General features: G+C 36.9%; 1 protein-coding gene across 1 annotated transcript in view; it reads right to left on the bottom strand.

Annotated features, from left to right (window-relative positions):
• NOX3 (NADPH oxidase 3) overlaps window positions 1-18,181 on the bottom strand; it is a 35,436-nt gene that overhangs the window by 12,651 nt on the left and 4,604 nt on the right. Inside the window, exons 5-9 of the mRNA XM_042825831.1 lie at window positions 12,563-12,708; window positions 9,451-9,632; window positions 7,295-7,424; window positions 4,040-4,132; window positions 2,420-2,673 (exon numbers count right to left, since the gene is read on the bottom strand). Of these exons, the coding sequence (XP_042681765.1) occupies window positions 2,420-2,673; window positions 4,040-4,132; window positions 7,295-7,424; window positions 9,451-9,632; window positions 12,563-12,708 (805 nt within the window). The remainder of the gene's footprint in view (window positions 1-2,419; window positions 2,674-4,039; window positions 4,133-7,294; window positions 7,425-9,450; window positions 9,633-12,562; window positions 12,709-18,181) is intronic.

Raw genomic sequence — 18,181 nt, 5'->3', positions numbered from 1 at the left:
TCTGTTGTTTTAGGCTTTTCCTTTTTTGCACCAATCATCTTAAAAGACCAATTTTGATAGTATGAAAAAATATCCAGACATAGAAACAATTAAGTGTTTTAACAGGAAAGGAAAGCAAAATCACTAAACAATGGTATAAACAAATGTATGGACACAATGGATCTGAAAACCAATTGTTGCTTTCCCAAAGTGTACCTGAAATCCTAGCAAACATTTTCTCTTTCATTTGTATTTGCCAAATGGATCATTTTAATTTCTGCAAGTGTGATGTAGCAAATGAAACAACAACTCAGAAATAACTTTTGAACATCTGGTCTCAGACAAAAACAAAATAAACTATTTTTAGAATATATCCTTAGCAAGATTATTGCCCAGCCCTGTGCTTTTTGTGCACTCAGAATTAAGAGCATACATGTAAAGAGTCTAAGAACTACTTTAAAATAAATGTTCTACATAGATCAGTGTGTTCTTTGTAGCAATTCACATTGTTAGTTGACTGAGAAGAAATAGATCTTGGAGGAATTTCAAGAGATTATTTAATCTCTCTGCATGCTATAAAACAAGATCAACTACATTTAATTAATTCCTTACAAATATTTGTCTAGTCCATCTGTTCGTAAATCATCAGATGACAGAGATCCCATCATTGGTTTGGATGCATTTGTGTGCCCCAGCTATAGAAATTAGCCTAATGCAAAGACTCAGAGAAAGCAAGGAAAGAGAAACAAAGCTATACAACCCAGTCATTTGATCTAGAAAGGGTGCAGGAATGTAGGAAGGTAATCAAATAGTGACAAAAAAAAAAAAAACAACAAAAAAAAACAACACTGCATTTTCATATGCCAAAAGAGGATTCAAAAATAGAGATATAGATCATTCCTAGATATGCTTTGGATTACCTGTCTATTTAAAATAGATGTATATTTTATTTTTATCTTCCTTTATTAATTACGATTTGCATATTTTATTTTTAGAACCTTACTTATCATTTAGTTGCTATATAACTTGCATCTTTTGCTTGGTTTCTGCTAAATTAAATTTAATTTAATTCTGCTAAGTTATTTTTGAATTATAGCCACCAGTATGTTGTTTATCTTTAGATACTCAAAGCTGTGAAAAAGACTTGTTTTTTCATTATTGCTAGCTTAACTATTGAAAGATTCTTTTATTATGTTGCAAGAAAGCAATTCAATGATGGCATCAGGCAGGCTAACAAAATTACAAAAAGGAGTCTTTATGTACAACATTGCTGTTTATTTCAATTTTGCATTATGGCCAGCAACATTTGATGATGTTTTCCTCTTTCTCTCTCTTTACAATGGATGTCAGTCACTGTGGGTCATTTCTGCTCCTGTTCTACTGAAACAGCAAAATTCTCTTTCCAGCTGCCTTTTACAAGGGCACAGCTTTTATTTCTAATTCATATTAACTGACATAAAGCAAGAACTACGCATTTTCTTCTCTGTCTCCGCAGTCTGGTATGCCTCTGTAGCTTGATGGTGTTCATAAGCTTTTTAGAGGAATGTTCTTTAGCATCCAAGTACCACTAAATTACATAAAATAGTTTTACCTTTTGCTATTTGGTTTCACTAGAACCACCTCATCAAAAGCAATTTTCTGAGGTAGAAATAACTCCTTCAGTGTTAAGTCCTGAGCATTCCACTGTAATAGAAATGATCCTGTACTGGACTGTTTCCTATGCTGAAAATCCTCTCTATGACCACAAATTTCTAAATGGTTTGAATCCATCTGGTGTAGAGCCAGATACTTAGCAGATGTAAGTCTGAATGGCTGTATTAACTTCAGCTGAGCCCTGCTGACTTTCAACAATGAAAGATCAACATTTTGCTTGGATTAAGATGCCACAAGATAGAACTTGAGTGCTGATAACCTTTATATATTAGGACAGAGACTGAGTTGAGGGAGACTGATGAAAAGAAGCAAGGCTCAGGCATAGGTTTCTGTAGCCACAAATTATTTGAGTAACCTGAAGGGACAAATTGAACATTTGGGTGGTACGTGATTGGTGCTGCCAGAAAGGAAACATTCAGAAAAATAGCTATCAAGTAGCTTTTAGTGTTGTTATAATTCAGTTTGCAATTCAGTTTAATTCAGTTTGCAATGTCTATAGATATAGATGGCAGAGATGTAAATAATAGCAATATATATGTGCGTACATATATATAGACTTGGACTTGGATTATTCATTGGGTTTTCATGATTGCCACTGGCCTAAGTTCATGACTGATTTTATTTGTATGGGTTTTGTTTTCATATTAGCATAATAGCATATTTCTGAACCTCGGACTATGATCTATGATCTATGCCACAAAGAACACACAGAGAATTAATTAAAATGTTAAAATTTATTTTTAAATGTAAAATTAACTCTTTAAAATGTATTGTTTGATATTCAAACCTTGGTAACATCCACAACTCCTTGAAAGTTTTCTCCTCTGCTCCAAAAGCCTTGAAGAGGGCTGCAGTCCAGTCCCCAGCTACCCTGATATGAACACTGAAGAAGTCTTCCTCAGGAGCTGAGGTGAGGGTGAAGGGGTGCCACTCCAATGGTGAGATCGATGAGCACTGCAGAAAGATATACTGACCCGCTTCCATTTTAAAGCCATGCTTCTTCATGTGAAGCTCTAGGACTCCAGAGGAATGTGTCACCACCTGAAGAATAGTAAAAAGTTTTACTTAATTTTCTGTGAGAAGAATAACCATTTTCACTGAACTACAGATGACTTATTAATCATCTGTACTTGAGCTCAAGTTAATTAAAATTGGAATGCACAGTCATGTTTAAGTATCTATAGATAACTGTCTAAACTTTATACTGTAGTGCTGTTGCTGTCCAATAATTTGAGAGTCTATGCATTGTATAATACCTGGCAGCTCTCATTATGAGTCATAAGATGCAGAGTAAAGTCTTTAGCAGATCAACGTTTTGTTAACTTTTTCCTAACATGGAAGCTTTTGCAAAAGCCTTTGCAGGGATCTCCTGGAAAGAGTCTAGCAGAAGGCCATGAAAATAATAAATGGCCTGGAGCACCCCTCTTATGAGGAAAGGCTGAGCATCCTCGGTCTGTTCAGCCTTGAGAAAAGAAGACTAAGAGGTGATCTTATTAATGTTTATGAATATCTTAAGTGTGGGAGTCAAGGGGACATAGTTGACCTCTTTTCACAGTCTGTGGGGACAGGACAAGGGGATGGCCATAAAATTGAGCGTAGGAAGTTCTGTACTGATATGTGAAGGAACTTCTTCACAGTGAGGGTGACAGAGAACAGGAACTATTGATTTGGCAAGAAGAAACAGGGTTGGTGGAGTTCAATCCTAGCATACTTTTATTAAGATGTAATCTCAGCTTAGCAGTTAGTTTTGTGTTGCGCATGGCATACTGAGATGCAAAGATCACAGTCACCCTGTGAAATCAGCAGCATGATTTATCCTGCATGCTTTTCCCTCACACAAGATAAGCCTCCTTCTGATCACTGGCTTGATACACATGGACTTTGCTGCTCCAATTTACTCTGCTGTGAATTAAACAGATCCTTAGCACACAAAGATGTTTGCAACTGGGACAAATTGGCACAGTTGTGCTGGTATCAATGACATTTTGACTATTTGTGCTGCCTGATAATAAAGCCCTTAATCTCCTTGGAAGCCTTCTGATTTGACAGTAAAAACCATATCCTGATGAAGTTGAGGGCCTCTATGCCATTTACTCCAGTGTAAGTTGCATTTAAGTTCTGTGGAAAAAAATGGTATCTGTGCAGAGGTGCGTGATGGGGGAGCTTTGTGAGTCTGGTAGTTCATCAATCAAATTTGGTCCCATATGAAATAGTCTTATGGACTTGCTATTGGAATAAATGCAAAATTAAAATCAATACCTGGCTGAAACCATAGTAATGATGGAAGAACAGTTGAATCTGGAGGTGAAAAATAAGATCATAGTGTGGAGTAGATGTCTATAAAAGGGAAAAAGTAACGCAGTGGAATCACTCTCTTTTTACGCAAACATGCAACTGTGCTACATACCTTAGTAATGACTACCTCCTGTTGAAATCTCCAGAATCTAACAATTCTTTCACAGATATACAGCACCACAGGACTCACAACCCATTTCCAAGCCTGTAGAAAGTTTAATATTAAAAAACAATATTTTTTTAAACTTCAGTAAAATTATGTAGTGTTCACTGTTTAAATCTGAAGTTAGCCTAAAATGTAAGTATTTGCTTTCTCTTCTGTGATTTTTCTTTTTTTTTTTTCATTTGCCTTTCTCACAGGAGTATTTCAGTTGCTACTGTAGCAATTCTAATGTTCTCATGGAATAGACATATGGGACTCTGTCACAGACACAGTCCAAAAGCATTGCTAATATCCATCTGTATTCCAGCCAAGAAGAGTCTTTTAATACCCATTCCTACTACGAAGCAAAAGGATTAATCTGTTTAGGAGTTAAATATAAACATAATTGGACCTAAAGACATATAGATGCATTTAATGTCACCCATCATAGGCTTACTCTTTTTTTCTCTTCAAAATCTAAAATAATCCAGATGGATCAGATCATATATGGGTACGTCATATTGTCAGCTGTGTGTTTTTTGCAACTACATGCGAAGACATTAAATATCAAATATTCAATTAGAGAAATAGGATGTAATTCCATTTAATCCATTAGCTAGCTCTTACTTAAGGTGTTGCAGAGGATCGTTCTACTTTTTGTTGTGGACCACCAGTACAAAGTTCTTGGCTATTCAGGCTATTCAAGAATATTAGCATAGTACAGATATGTGCTATGACAATAGCTTAGATAATTAGATGTAATGGAATCTTTGGAATAATAAATAAACAAAGTACGTGTTTTTTATGTATTTTGTTTTTCCCTCATGTTTTTTTTTCCCCTAGGAGATACAGTTTTATTGCAGTTCAGTTACTCATACAATGCATTTTAGCCGTCTGAGGACTCTTCAATGATATGACTGTCAAGAGTAACTTTACTTATTGAAACATTGACTTTTCCCCACAAACTGAGTAACAGGGAATATAAAGTATCCTTTATGAGAAGCAAGCTGTAAAATTATGTGGCTTTCTTAGAAAGTGATAAGAAGATGGAGCAGCAATTTCCCAAGTTTAAGTTTTGAAAATTAAATTTTAAAAAATGATTTAATAGTAGGAAGAAACTAGTATAAGCCAGGAGATTCTGAGCTAAAGCAGAAACTCAACGCATCGGTTGCCCCTAAATACTACAGGTGTCTCTGCACAGTGGTTAATCTCAAATGTCTTGAATATATTAGCATACATCAAGGCACAATAATGATGAAACCTGTTTTTCCTTCCTTCCATTTGTGTTACCTGTAAATAAAAGCATGTGACAGGAATGTTAATGCTGCAGTCTCTCTAATGTGACAGCTAAGCTAAGATTTCAAATGTGACACTTCTTCTCTGCAACAGAGCTTTCAATTCAAAATATCTCATGGCTGGTTTGGGACAATGAGGCATCTACCAGGAGGGCTGTGCCGCTAGACAACGCAGACTCCTGGCCATTTAATCAGAGCATCTGTATTCCTGCCCAGGTGGTGTTTCCTCCTCTGATGAGAATGAACTAAGCACAGTGATGGGATGGTGGACACTGTGAGGACAGAAGTTCAGATACACTGGGTGTAAAAGAAATGTTTAAAACACCCTCAGTAGGAGGAGATGGGCAGAGACATGAAGCCAGGAAGCAGGCGTAGATGGCTGGGGGTGGGGGGCCATCTGCTTCAGCGTACCTGAGGCCAGGGAAGTGTGTGCTCCAGTGCCACACTGCACAATCCCAGCTGCACGTGCACAAGGCTGTCCCTTTGTCCCAGTTCTAAATCCCTGCCTTGCTGGTGCTGCCACATCTTCTGAGCCTCTGAATAGATTTTTGCCCATTGAGGCTTGCGGGCTGACACCATTGCACAGCACTCATCCAGCAAAGCCCAGTTCTAACAGACAATTGATGTACCATACGGTATCATCACAATTCATTTGAAGTAATGTGACTTTGCAAGCACAGCCTTGGGTATGCAGGAAAGTGTGGCAAAGTAGGTTTAAGCTAGAGAAATGGAAGTTCTCTCCAGTTAGCTTTATGATAATGAATGTCAAGACATGCAGTTGGAAGCAAGTTTGTGTCTGTATTCACAGTGTGAAGCCACCTATTGATTTTTATGGCGACACTGTAGCTGAAATTTTTAGAGAGGCATTCATTTTCTCATTAATATTCAGTTTGAGTAGTGGCTAACAATAGTTTAGTTTAAGAAAAATCTATGTCAGCCATTAACAGAGCTGCAAGATACTGAATGCTAATTTTTTCTCCTTTACATTAAGATTTCCTTTCATACGCTTTCTCTTTCTGGAAGAAACAACAAAAACTTGCATATGAGCAAGCTAAATCTTGAACTGTAAATGTTAAATGATCTTGTTTAGATGCTAGACATCTGACACACTGTACAAATCTGCTACTTAATTACCCCCTGTGGATTTGCAATCTTGTTGCAGTGAAACCACCCTTCTGTGGGACATTTTTCCTGCCTTTCATAATTTATTGTTTCAAATTCTCTCCGTTTTACCTAACTTAAGACATCAAGGCTGGATGATAGGAGGTATGTGCCCCAAAGCAAGGACATAATCTTATCTTCGGTTTAGTCTCCCTTGGTAATTAAGCTATTAATATTAAAGCACTATTAGTTAAAATAATAATAATAATTTGCATCTCTATCTCTCCTGTTTCACTGCATTTTCTGTATCTCTACTCCTAAAAGATTTTTACCTAGAGACCATATTTGTGCAATGAGATGAGCACATCAAGGCTATTGCTGATGCTAAATAAAAACAAAATGTAATAAAAAAATACAAACCTACCACTGCCAACAAAACACAAAACCCACAAAAATAAAAGGGGGAAAAAAAGCAACAAAACTCAACTAACCAACCAAAACACAAATAGAGGCCAATTTGAAATAAAAAGGAGTGCTAACTTACTGAAGAATCTTTCAGAAGTATTAATTATTATTACTAACACCAAACTTTTACAAATATCTCTCCATCTGTACCTGCCTGTACAGATTATGTAGGAGATAGGGATCACTGTCTTTTCAGTGCACGGGGGGAAGTCACAGAACACAAATGGGCAATTACTCTCAAAACATGACACTGAGTGCCAGTCATTGGCATCATACACTGCAGCCCCCTCATTCCTTATGACAGACACATGGCCTCTCAAAGAAGGATATTAAGCTAAAAGCAGAAGACAAACAATACTCTTACCACAGGTTTGTTACCAGAAAACTGCGGCAAAGGGCACTGAGTGGTTTTCTCCCATTCCAAGTAGTGTTCTTTACAGTAAGTGATGTTGTGAAGCAGCAGACTGTGAGGTGTCTGAGCCCGGACTAGCTGACTTAAAACAAAAATATTTGTCAACACACCCCTTCGTAATGTCTCTGGACACGTGTATGTTTCATACTAGTACTTGGATGCACACATGGAGACAACTGACAATCTAAAACAGGTCATTTCAAGACAATTGTTCTCTCATCATGTTTCCTTTATGCTTGCCATGACTTTTCAACCAAGTGCAAGAAATTTTTTATAATATTGGTATACACCAGTGCAAATGAAGAGCACAAATGAAGCTGTTTCAAAGAAAATGCATGTTCTATCTTCTGTGTCAAAATCAGAATGATTTCCAAGTTCTTTGAAGCAGACACACTGACCTCCTCTATATATGACCATCTGGTACTGTTTAGAAAAACAATAAACTTTAATGGAGACAGACCTTCTCTTTCCTTTGCTGCTTTCTAAATGCATTTTTAAAAGCTGCAAATAAAGTTGGAGGACCGCAATTAGATGTGTGCTTTCTAAACATATTAAATTGTAAGTTCTTTACTTCTGAGATTGCTAAGGATGTGATTTTTCCAAACATATCAGTCTCAACTGCTCAGTTTTAATGTGTTTCAGCTGGTGTTTACTGTGGGTAGAGAAGTAAGATTTTTATGAGAAACGCTGTTTGTTTCACATGGTTTCTCTGAATTTTTCCTTCCATTCTCACTTTGACTCTACAGCATAAGCCTGTCCTGCCTATTTGTCTTACAAGAGACAAGTGCTGCCTTCTTTTATGTGACAGTATCACCAGCTGCCACCAGTTTAGACAGAAGACAGAAAAGAAGGCTTGAGAGAGCTGTTGCTTTTGTGCAGTCACCTGAGAAGGAGGAAGCACACAAAACCAAAGACTTCCGAAGGGTTCTTCAAAGGTTGCTTGAAATTGGATCCTTACAGATTTAAAGGGGAGAATTAAGGAATGCTTTTTAATTAGACCAGGATACAGTTTACAGCATTTATTTGAAGCTGTGCCTCTGAATCTTGGGACTAATCAATTGGGCCAATTCCAGGAGCCCTTCAAGGTTAAACTAAATGTAGCAGGTCTCAAATAACAAGAAAGGAGGTGAGGAAAGTAACAGCACAAAGCATAGTGCCAGCCTGTTACCTGTCTCGTGATAACTCCATGCTCCCCAAAGGAATAGGTGTGAACACATTGCAGTGGGCTAAGAAGTTCCCATGTGTCAAAGAACAAGGGTCTGTACATACTTCAGAGGCAGTCAACACTACGTGAATGTTTTATAAAACAGATGTAAAAAAGATATTGTGACATGTGAAAAGTATTAGTATGGCTTCAAGCCATGTATACACCAGATAGTTGGCAGGAAAAGAGCAAAGCACGTTTTGTTGAGAGCCTAACCCTCTGTGCACATTTGGGAGTTACCAAAGACTTCGGACTAGATCTACGTTGGTCTCATGAACACAGAGACAAAACTGTTGGTATTGTTTCATCTTCAATCACTCTACGTTGTACAGTCTAATGTTGTGCAATAATATGAACCAAAACATAGGGAGAAGGACTGCAAGATTTGCCTCAAAACTACACGCCTTATCTGAATTAAAATGAGCATGTATGTGGACTACTAGAGGTTCACAGTAACACTATTGAAGAGGGAAGATAAAGGAAAATTAGGGGAAGTGCAAAAAAAAAATGCAGAAATCTTAGCAATCTTGTACAAGCTCTCTTGAAAAAATGCCTTACAAGAGCTATGAAGTTAAGGAGTATTCCTATTAATTGGAGCCAATAAAAAGTTGATCTGTAACACCCCCAGTTCTCAGAGATGGAAGTTCCTTCAGTCTGAATGTGTTGATTCTGCAAATCATATGACAGGGAAATAGCCGAAGAGTGTTTGAAAGAAAAACACAGAAAACACAGAAAAATCCTTGGAGAAGTGGTGTGCACTAATCTCAGAAGGTTTTCATTTTGCATCCTGTCTCCAAGCAAAGATCTCAACAGTTTGTTATTAGAAAGGCACAGAGTGAAAGATTTGGATTGTGTTCATCTCAGACTTTTACACATACCTCATGTAGTTCATGCAGGTACTTACCCAGTACCATGGATTATTAAACCAATAAAGAAAACCACAAAGAGGTGGTGGGTATACCAGAACACCTCATAGCACAGCCTTCTGATGAGCTCTGTGGATGAAGTCACGATCAGAACAAAAGCCACAGTTATCATAACTCCTGTTACTCCAGCTATGGTGGTCAGTACCTCTCCTGTTATGTTCTAGAGTAAACATACATTATTACTATTACTAATGTTGTTGTTCGTAGTAGCATTTTTACTTTGTTACTAATGTCACTGTTCTTACTATTATATATTATATCAAATTTTATGTTACATATTCAGAATAGGAACAAATTCAGAACAAGACTTTCAGGCAAGGCAAACCTCAATTTCATTTCAGAAAAGCATGGAAAATCGTCCACCTGTTCTATTTCTGATCGGGCTTATCCCATACAGATTTATAAATGCTCACTGCCACTTATTTGTTTGAGGAATTGAAAGGAGGGAAATCAGGCAGTCCCAGTAGTACTTTTACCTGTTTATCTTATGTAAAAGCATCTCAGAAGAAAAAAGGAAACAGATGAGAGAGAAGATTAAGCTTAGAAAAGTAATAACCAAAACAGCTCTACCAATTGTGTTATTCATGGGAGGATGATAAAGTGAGGTGCTAAGTCACTTGGAATGTGTGGGTCTGTTTTGTGCTTATTTTACTTCAAAGATTTTCGCAGTATTTTAGTGGTGTATAAAAATGTCATACTCTCACCTAAATAGCATATCTTATTTGCATGTTCTTTACATTTACCTGTACATCACAGGATAATATTTAGTATCTGAAATATATGTTTATATTCACATCTTTACATTAATATTCTGGGCCAAAGCATGTTCCTTCTTATTCGTGACTCACAGACATCAGCGAAGGTCTGTTACATCTGTCTAAACCCACTAAAATAAACTGAAGTGAGAATGAAGACGTATTTTGAGCACAACAGTCGGATGCTGATCTCATTTGTAAAGTGAATCATGAAGAACAGCAGTAAGAATCTCACATGCAAGATAAGACTCAAGCTAAATATGGCAGCAGATTATAAATAAAACCTCTGCTTGGCCTGCAAAGTATATATCTCTTTTTCTAGGGCTGGTGTTCAGGAAGGAGGAAACTGAATATGCCTGCTGGATCATGAGTTGATTCTACAGCTACTAGTACAGTAGAAGTAAAATCCACATGGTATTTGTAAATTCAACTCATCTGATATTGAAATGCTAGAGGTGATAAAATTCCACAATGTCATTTTTACTGTCACTTTTTACAGTAAAATCATCCTTTCAAATATTCACACTCAACTGCACACAGCACATTTTCAAATTGGTGCCTGTGAAGAGTGTGCTGAGACCCTTCTACATATTAACAGGATTGATCTAGGTGGTATTTTGAACACTTCCACTACACTGTCTATTTGAATGTTGAGATGAAACAAGGAAAAACATCAAAAACTCTTAGTACATTTCTACTCCAGGGTTACAATGGAATTGGAAAGGAAATCTGAGCTGTTGCACTCAGAATTTTCCTCTCTGAATTTAGAAGCAATCTTCACTTTGCTTTCCTTCATAATTTATTAATTCTAAGTATAGCTACTGAAACACAAGTGGGAGATAAATATAAATATTAGAGGTTAGAGTATAATCGAGGCTGTAAATTAGCAAGTAATTGTGGGGCATATTACTGTGAGAAATCTGGATAAAATCTCTGAAAATGCTAGCTTTCTTTTTCAAGGATATTTAGGATCTTAATGTTAATTAGAAGCCTACCTCTCAATTATGCCACTATGAGAAGACTTAGCAGAGAAAAAAAACGCGTACTGGAAGGCAGTGGGTTGCCATTCAGTACTGTGAGTTCTGCTCTGTTCTGGAGAAACATTTCATATGCATGTGGTGAGTGTAGGCACCACCTATTCAGAGGTGACACAGCTTAGTCCTTCCTCACTGTTCTGCTCTGGCTACTTTGTCAATGCTAACATCAAAGCTTCTGTACTCATAATTTTGAGACCATTAATTTGCTTGTTTTTCTTGAAACTTGATAACTGTTTATTTGTTTGTTTAGAAAGATGCAAAAGTCACATTTAAGCTGGAGAAGAACAGAGAAAAAAAAAGGGACAAAATGCCTTATAATTGAAAATACTATGAAAGACTACTGTTGATTGTCCAGCCATCATCTCACTTAGTTTCTGATTGAAAGGGCCCACTCCATGGTCTTTAAGAAGCATTCACCACAAGCTGGGTGTGTGGGAATTTCCTCAAATGTAGAAACATTACATGTGGGAGTCTTACTAGGGGCTTGTGTAGCCTGAGAGTACACAACAGCATACAAGACTATACACAAAAAGTAATATAGTGTCTGATGAATAGTGTAAGGGATAAAGCTGAGAAACTTTTGTGTATTTTACATGCATGCATTGCAGAATTGATGTGTTTTTCTGTATCTTGTGAGTATTGCAAAGAAGATCTCTAGCAATGCTGTTACAAGGTACACAAGTAAGTAAGAGGGATGCTCAGTATCATTATTTCCCCAAGGAAAACCGAGTCATTCATTTGCAGGACAGAGTTATGCATAGTCCTGCACACACTATGCCAGGCTTCCCCATACACTGCATCCCCTAGATAGCAAGCCTCTGGGTGCTGTTGGACGTGTCTTCCTTGGGCAGTCCCACTCTATAACAGGGCAGAAGCAACCTTCAAACTGGGAAGATATCCCATGGGGAGAGACAAATAGCAACAGTGGAAGCAATGTCGTGTGTTACTGCTGTTCAATTGTTGTTTCTTGCTAGAAAGAAGTTGTGTTTGCTCCATATATTTACAGTTTATTTTAGTTTTTAAAATTCCTTGCAGGTTTATCTCACTGTCTACAATTTATGAGTTCCCTTAGCCTTCCCCCTACTTGTCTCCTGGCAAACTAATTAAAATACGATAGGCATTTCTTTGAGCTAAATAACCTGAAAATGCAGCTCTAAGTGTTTTCAGCTGAAATTGAGGTTAACCTCTGGCAGCACCTTATTGCTTTGGTTAAAAGGCTTTGAAATATAGTTTTCATGACAGTAGGATCCACAAAGGAAAACTTTTTACATGAAGAAAACCGGGAAGTGACAGCTTACTGTTTCGTAGGTCCTGATTGGGTTCAAGTAGCTTTCATTTGGCCTCTTGCCAAGGCCAGAAAGCTTATTCCGCAGCCCCCCTGCTTCCTTTGACTGGCTGTTGTGATACCTCTCTATATTGATCAAGTGGGCAACAATGTGGATGGCTGCATGAGAGAAGAGAGGCACAAGAATATAGACATGCTCGTATGTATCCCCAGTGCCAGAAGCAGTTCTGTTAAGCACGCACTGCTTGACTATTTGAAAAGCTTGAGCATAAATCGAGAGCTTTGAATAGAGTAAACTGACAGCAAAAGGAAAATTTTATCTGAACAATTGGTTCAAACTGGAGACAACAGCTGCAGGGTTGCATGTTTACAATTGAGTGTCCTGCAGGCTTCAGTGTTATCCCAGGCAACCACTTGAGAAATGAGATAAAGCTGTTTACCTTGGGATTTAAAGTGTTAAAAGAAAATTTATAAAAATCCACTTTTGTTTGTGGTTGTTTTTTCTTTTTTTTTTTTTTTTTTCCTTTTTTTGTTTTTTCATGAATATTCTAATACATGCCAAGGTCTAATGTTGCTACACAGGACACTATCTTGTCCATTTTAGGCATAGATTTGCACTGGAGAGATTTAAGAGACGCTTTCAAAATCCTCCCCTGTCCACAACTGGATATAGCATCACAATATGCTGGTGGAGCTTGGGCATCACACAGGAATTCTGATTTTAAGGAAAAGGTCTGAATCACAGGGTTAGCTCTGATTTGTCCTCAGCAGCATTCATTACTTCTACTTCTAGCATGATTCCCAAAGGGTTAGGAAGTGACTAGTCTAAAAAAATGCATAAGCGAACTTCCTCATAATCCTTTTTCTAAGTGGAAAGTTGATCAAAGAGGGAACAAAACCCTTGTTTTATGACAGATTAACACAGATAAAATCATAATCAAACTAGGAGCACATTTTCACAGTTTTAGGTAGGACAGATTTTAAAATCCATTATGGGAAAGGTGCAATTAATGCAAAACATTAAATACTGAAGGATGAAAACCAACAGTGAAAAACAATTAGATGTTTACAAAAGCACTATTACCATACACTATTTCAAGATTTTGTAATTAGTGTTTTTGTAATTGTATATTGTAATTATTAATTATTGTCCTTTAGATCCATAATAAGATCTCTTATTGCCTGTGTGGTTCCTAAACAACATGTGGAGAGGGTTGTGGTCATGGGAATACAAGTCAAGGAAGAATGCAGAACATGAAAGTACTTAAAAGTAGCCTGTGCAAAAAAAGTGAAAGATCGCACTCTGTCCTCCAATGGCAGCTTAGCCCATCTGTCCAGGCTGGAGAGAGGTTATTTCCACTCAGTTCTGATATGATCCTTCTAGAGCAGCAGATGCACTTTTGTTGACTGTCAAGTTACACTTCACACAAAGCACAATGTTAGCTTTAGGGACTCTTCCCACCATTTCTTTTTGCCTGCTCTATCTCATTGCCCCATGCTTAGGCACTCAGTGGGTGAGTCATTTTTGAATGAAAGACATTTTTTTAAAATACTTATTATATGTAACTTAAAGTAGGAACTTAAACCAAAGTATCTGTCCTAGTCACTAGGCTGATTGGTTATTCTCTTGTGAACCATTTCCTGATGAAACCTTTAATTACAATAATCAGTTGTTTATTGGCATGGACATTTGAAGTGAATAAACTGAGCACCCACAGTACAGAATTTTTTTTACACAATTTTTTCTGAATTTTTGGACCAATGAATAATAAATTTATGCAAATCAGAATAGCTTAATCAGGATGGAGATTGAATTCAAATGTGTTTAAAGTGCTTTATAACCCATCTCTGTCCAGAGAAGCTGTGGATATCCCATCTCCAGAGGTAGTCAAGGCCAGTTTGGATGGGGCCCTGGGTAGACTGATCTAATGAGTGGCAAACCTGCCCATGACAGGAGATTGGAACTGGATGGGCTTTAAGGTGTCGTCCAGTCCAAACTGTTCTGTCATTCTCTAACTCTGACATGGTATAAATATTCACCACATCTTCAGGATCAAATGTATTTTATGCAGTTGGAATCCTTAGCTTTATTTTACCAACACAGTTCCCTGAAACGCATAAACTGTGAGTTTTGGACTACACTCGCTCATTTAGAGTTGCAACACTGACTAGATTTGGAGATTTCAATCTGTATTCATAGCATAACTTACTTTATTTCACCTTTGAAATATATATAGATTTGTAAAAAACGGATATGGCACACTGTGAAATTTTCATACAAAATGAAGACATTTCTGTTGTTTGGAATGCTATGAAATCTTGCACTTTCCTGAAAGCGTGGGATTGCACATGGTTTGTACAAATTCTAGTTGTGTCAGCAGTGACAGGAAACTGAGTGCTACCTGCTACATGCTGAGTGCTGAAAGTGAGATGAGATGGTAGTTTCTTCCATATTCCTTGGCAAAGTATTTGCGATCCTGAGCAAAAAAATACTTGTATTGGTTGAACAGACTTCATTTCACAAGAAAACCTCTAGCCTAAGATTTACCGAAGGCAATTATATTGCCAGATTTCCCTGGAAGAAGGAATCTGTTTTCTTCAACTTAACCCAGTGAGGTTTTTTTTTCTGCAAGCTATTAAAATACATTCTTTTGTCCAACTGTATATTGTTCTGCTTTACTGTAAATGTTACTGTCAATGGAAACAGCATCCCACAATCTTCTTTGGAAATCTTTCCTTCTGGGTAATATTCTCTCCAGCTTTCATCTAGCAGGTGGAAGGTATTACAAGAGTGGAAGACTCCCAGAATGAACAGGATAGGTCTTGCTTTCAAGCTATTCTGTGGTAACTATTAACATATACAATGTAATGATACATTGAAAAATATTAACATTCAAGCCAACATACTGAATATGTCTGTTTACCCCAATATTCCATGATCTTAAATTTTGCCTTGAGTGTCATTAGCGTAATACTTCTGATGTTGCTTTTCTGTGCTGCCAGGAAAAAATGATGCAGTCTAAAACTGAATTATAGCTGGATGGTAAGAGTAATGCAAAGATCTAATTCCATTTTCAATGTGGTTCATTTTTTCAATAATTGTAGCAGACTAAAAAGTCTGGCACTGGATATGCTCCCATTAGCTAAAATATTTTACATTCCTAAAGTACATTTTCTGAAGGTTCTTTGCATCTACAGTGCATAGAATTTACCAAGTAATTTCAAAATTTATGTACAAATTGCTGAAATCTGCATTTACAGTTGCTGAAGTGGTCTTTTGTTTTGTTTTTCCCCTGCACTGCTCAGATAAGGTAAGTGTGAGAGCAAAGTTTCAGGTATTCAGTATTGAATCTTCAGTTCAATATTTTCCTCATTCTGCATGACTAAATATAAAGTACAAAATAAATCATGCAATCACTTAAAGAGTTTTCTTTTTATATCTAAGCATGAAGACTGAAGGATTTCAACTATTGTTTTTAACAACATCTGGAACCTCTGAAGCACTTAATATGCATTAATTTGTATTTGACCCTGAGATGTTTAATGTGGTCCACCTCTGAGATCAAATAAAAGGTTTTATTGGAAGGAGTGGAGGAGGAAAAGAGCTGCTATCAGAGCAGGGTGTTTACTGTACATATTCTTAAAAACAAAGAGATGTAATTAAATTATCTTGAAAGTCTGGTCAATTTAGCTCATCTTATTCAGCCAATTGTGCCATCAGTGAAGCATGCACAACTCTCATTGAACCAAACAACAATTGGATGTGTTTATCTGAGAACAAGATTTCTCTCTCTTTTTCTGCATGCCTGTACAGGATAATAATCAAATTGAAGCTTGCAGCTAGCAGTCAAGCATTTTGGTTAACCAGCATATCATGGTAAAATTAAAGGGTCAAATCTAGACCATTCAGCTCATGGTGAGGAGAGCAGCTATATGGGAACTTAAGCTGAGAGCAAATGAGTCTGCCCCTGATGAAACCTGTATTCTTTTGCAACCCACTGCCTTATGTCTGGTTACATAGATCCCTCAGTTCAGCTCTGTGCTTTCTCTGTGGATTAAAAATGCACAGGTTATGTGAAAATTACAAGAGTGGCAAACAAACCTACGTGAGATTTAAAAAAAAATTTTTCCTGAAAACTCAATAGTATGCAAAGAAGTTACTCAGACCACCAACAGCCTTCACCTACAAACACTGTTCAAATACTTTTGAAAGTGGAAAGTTTTCTTGATTTTTTTTTTTTTTCAGTTATAGATTTTTCAGTGCTTGTCACAAGGCAAACAAACCTGGCACCTCCATATTTCTGTCTGCATTTTGTGTGTTTTTAAAGAAAATCACACTATTGGAATTTGTAAGGAGCAGAAAGCACCATTCCAAGCAGACTAATTACAAAGAAACCCACTGTCCTTCTCCTACTATCCCTTAACTTCTTAAGCTTTATTCACATCATAATTCAACCACTGTTGCAGGAGTGGATCTGTATAACTTTTCTGCAAGCATCAAAACAATACAACAAATAAGTTGTTCTTCAAAACATGCACTGTATGCATGTAAAAGTAAAAAAGTACCACCAGCACTACCCACTTTATAATAGGTACAAACATACTTTTTTATGACAGTAAAGGCAGTGTAGTAAGAAAATGGAATTGTAGAAAATGTTATTTTCTATCTCTTGTAGATATCTTTAGGCACCAGCTCTCAACTGCAAAGCCTCTTTAGAAATTAGAAAATACAAAATGATTTGCACTGATCAGACTGGGAGTGCGTGAAACAGTGGTTTTATTCCAGCAGAATTACAGATCCATAAGGAAGATTTATTAGTGGGTGAATAACTCCCAGACAGCTCTTATCACAGACAGGCATGCAGAATGCAGGAAAACAAACTAAGCAGAATTCCCTTTACTGAATTTTCAATGATGCCCTTGATTATAGATAGCATTGTTTACCCTCTCTTCTCTCTCCAACTTCCCTCTTCCACTAGTCTCTAATTATATCCCTTTACGACCTGACCAATTAAAGCCTGCTCTTGGATTTGTATTAGAGTTGATGAAAAATTAAAGACACAGATGTACTTTTTCCAAGGCCACGTGTACCTCAGCTGAGCAGGCTGACTGCAAGAAGTCAGACAATACTAGTGTCACAGTGACTATTTTTAGCATGCTATTAAATAAATATGCTGGAATAACACCACCTGGCAAGCTGAGATGAATGCATGTTACTTTAATAATAAAAGAGTCTACAATTTTATATTGTGAGGATAAGATTACTGATCTGATCTGCAAATTGGTTTAACTTCTTGCTGCCACATTTAGGCTATTGATCATACAGGGGAGAACATTCACTTAACTAACAATTACTAAATTGCAATAGTCTAATAAGAGTTGACTATGCTTCTGTGTAACAAAAGGAAATAGTACTTGGATAAATGTGTCACTTGATAGAAAAATGGCATCTATTTACACATCATTTTAACAGTCAGGCTTTTTAAAAAGGGACTCAATATATCTGTGGGCACTTATTCTTTAATCTGAAAAGAGAGAATATTAGTTTTTTTCACTGTATGTGCTATAGATTGATCTATCCTATCCTATTCTATTCTATTCTATTCTATTCTATTCTATTCTATTCTATTCT

Source organism: Centrocercus urophasianus, unplaced genomic scaffold, assembly GCF_019232065.1.
Source record: "Centrocercus urophasianus isolate 14NV4802_14NV808 unplaced genomic scaffold, USGS_Curo_1.0 seq_10, whole genome shotgun sequence".
Lineage (NCBI taxonomy): Eukaryota > Metazoa > Chordata > Aves > Galliformes > Phasianidae > Centrocercus > Centrocercus urophasianus.
This window is presented reverse-complemented; position numbering and strand designations above follow the sequence as displayed.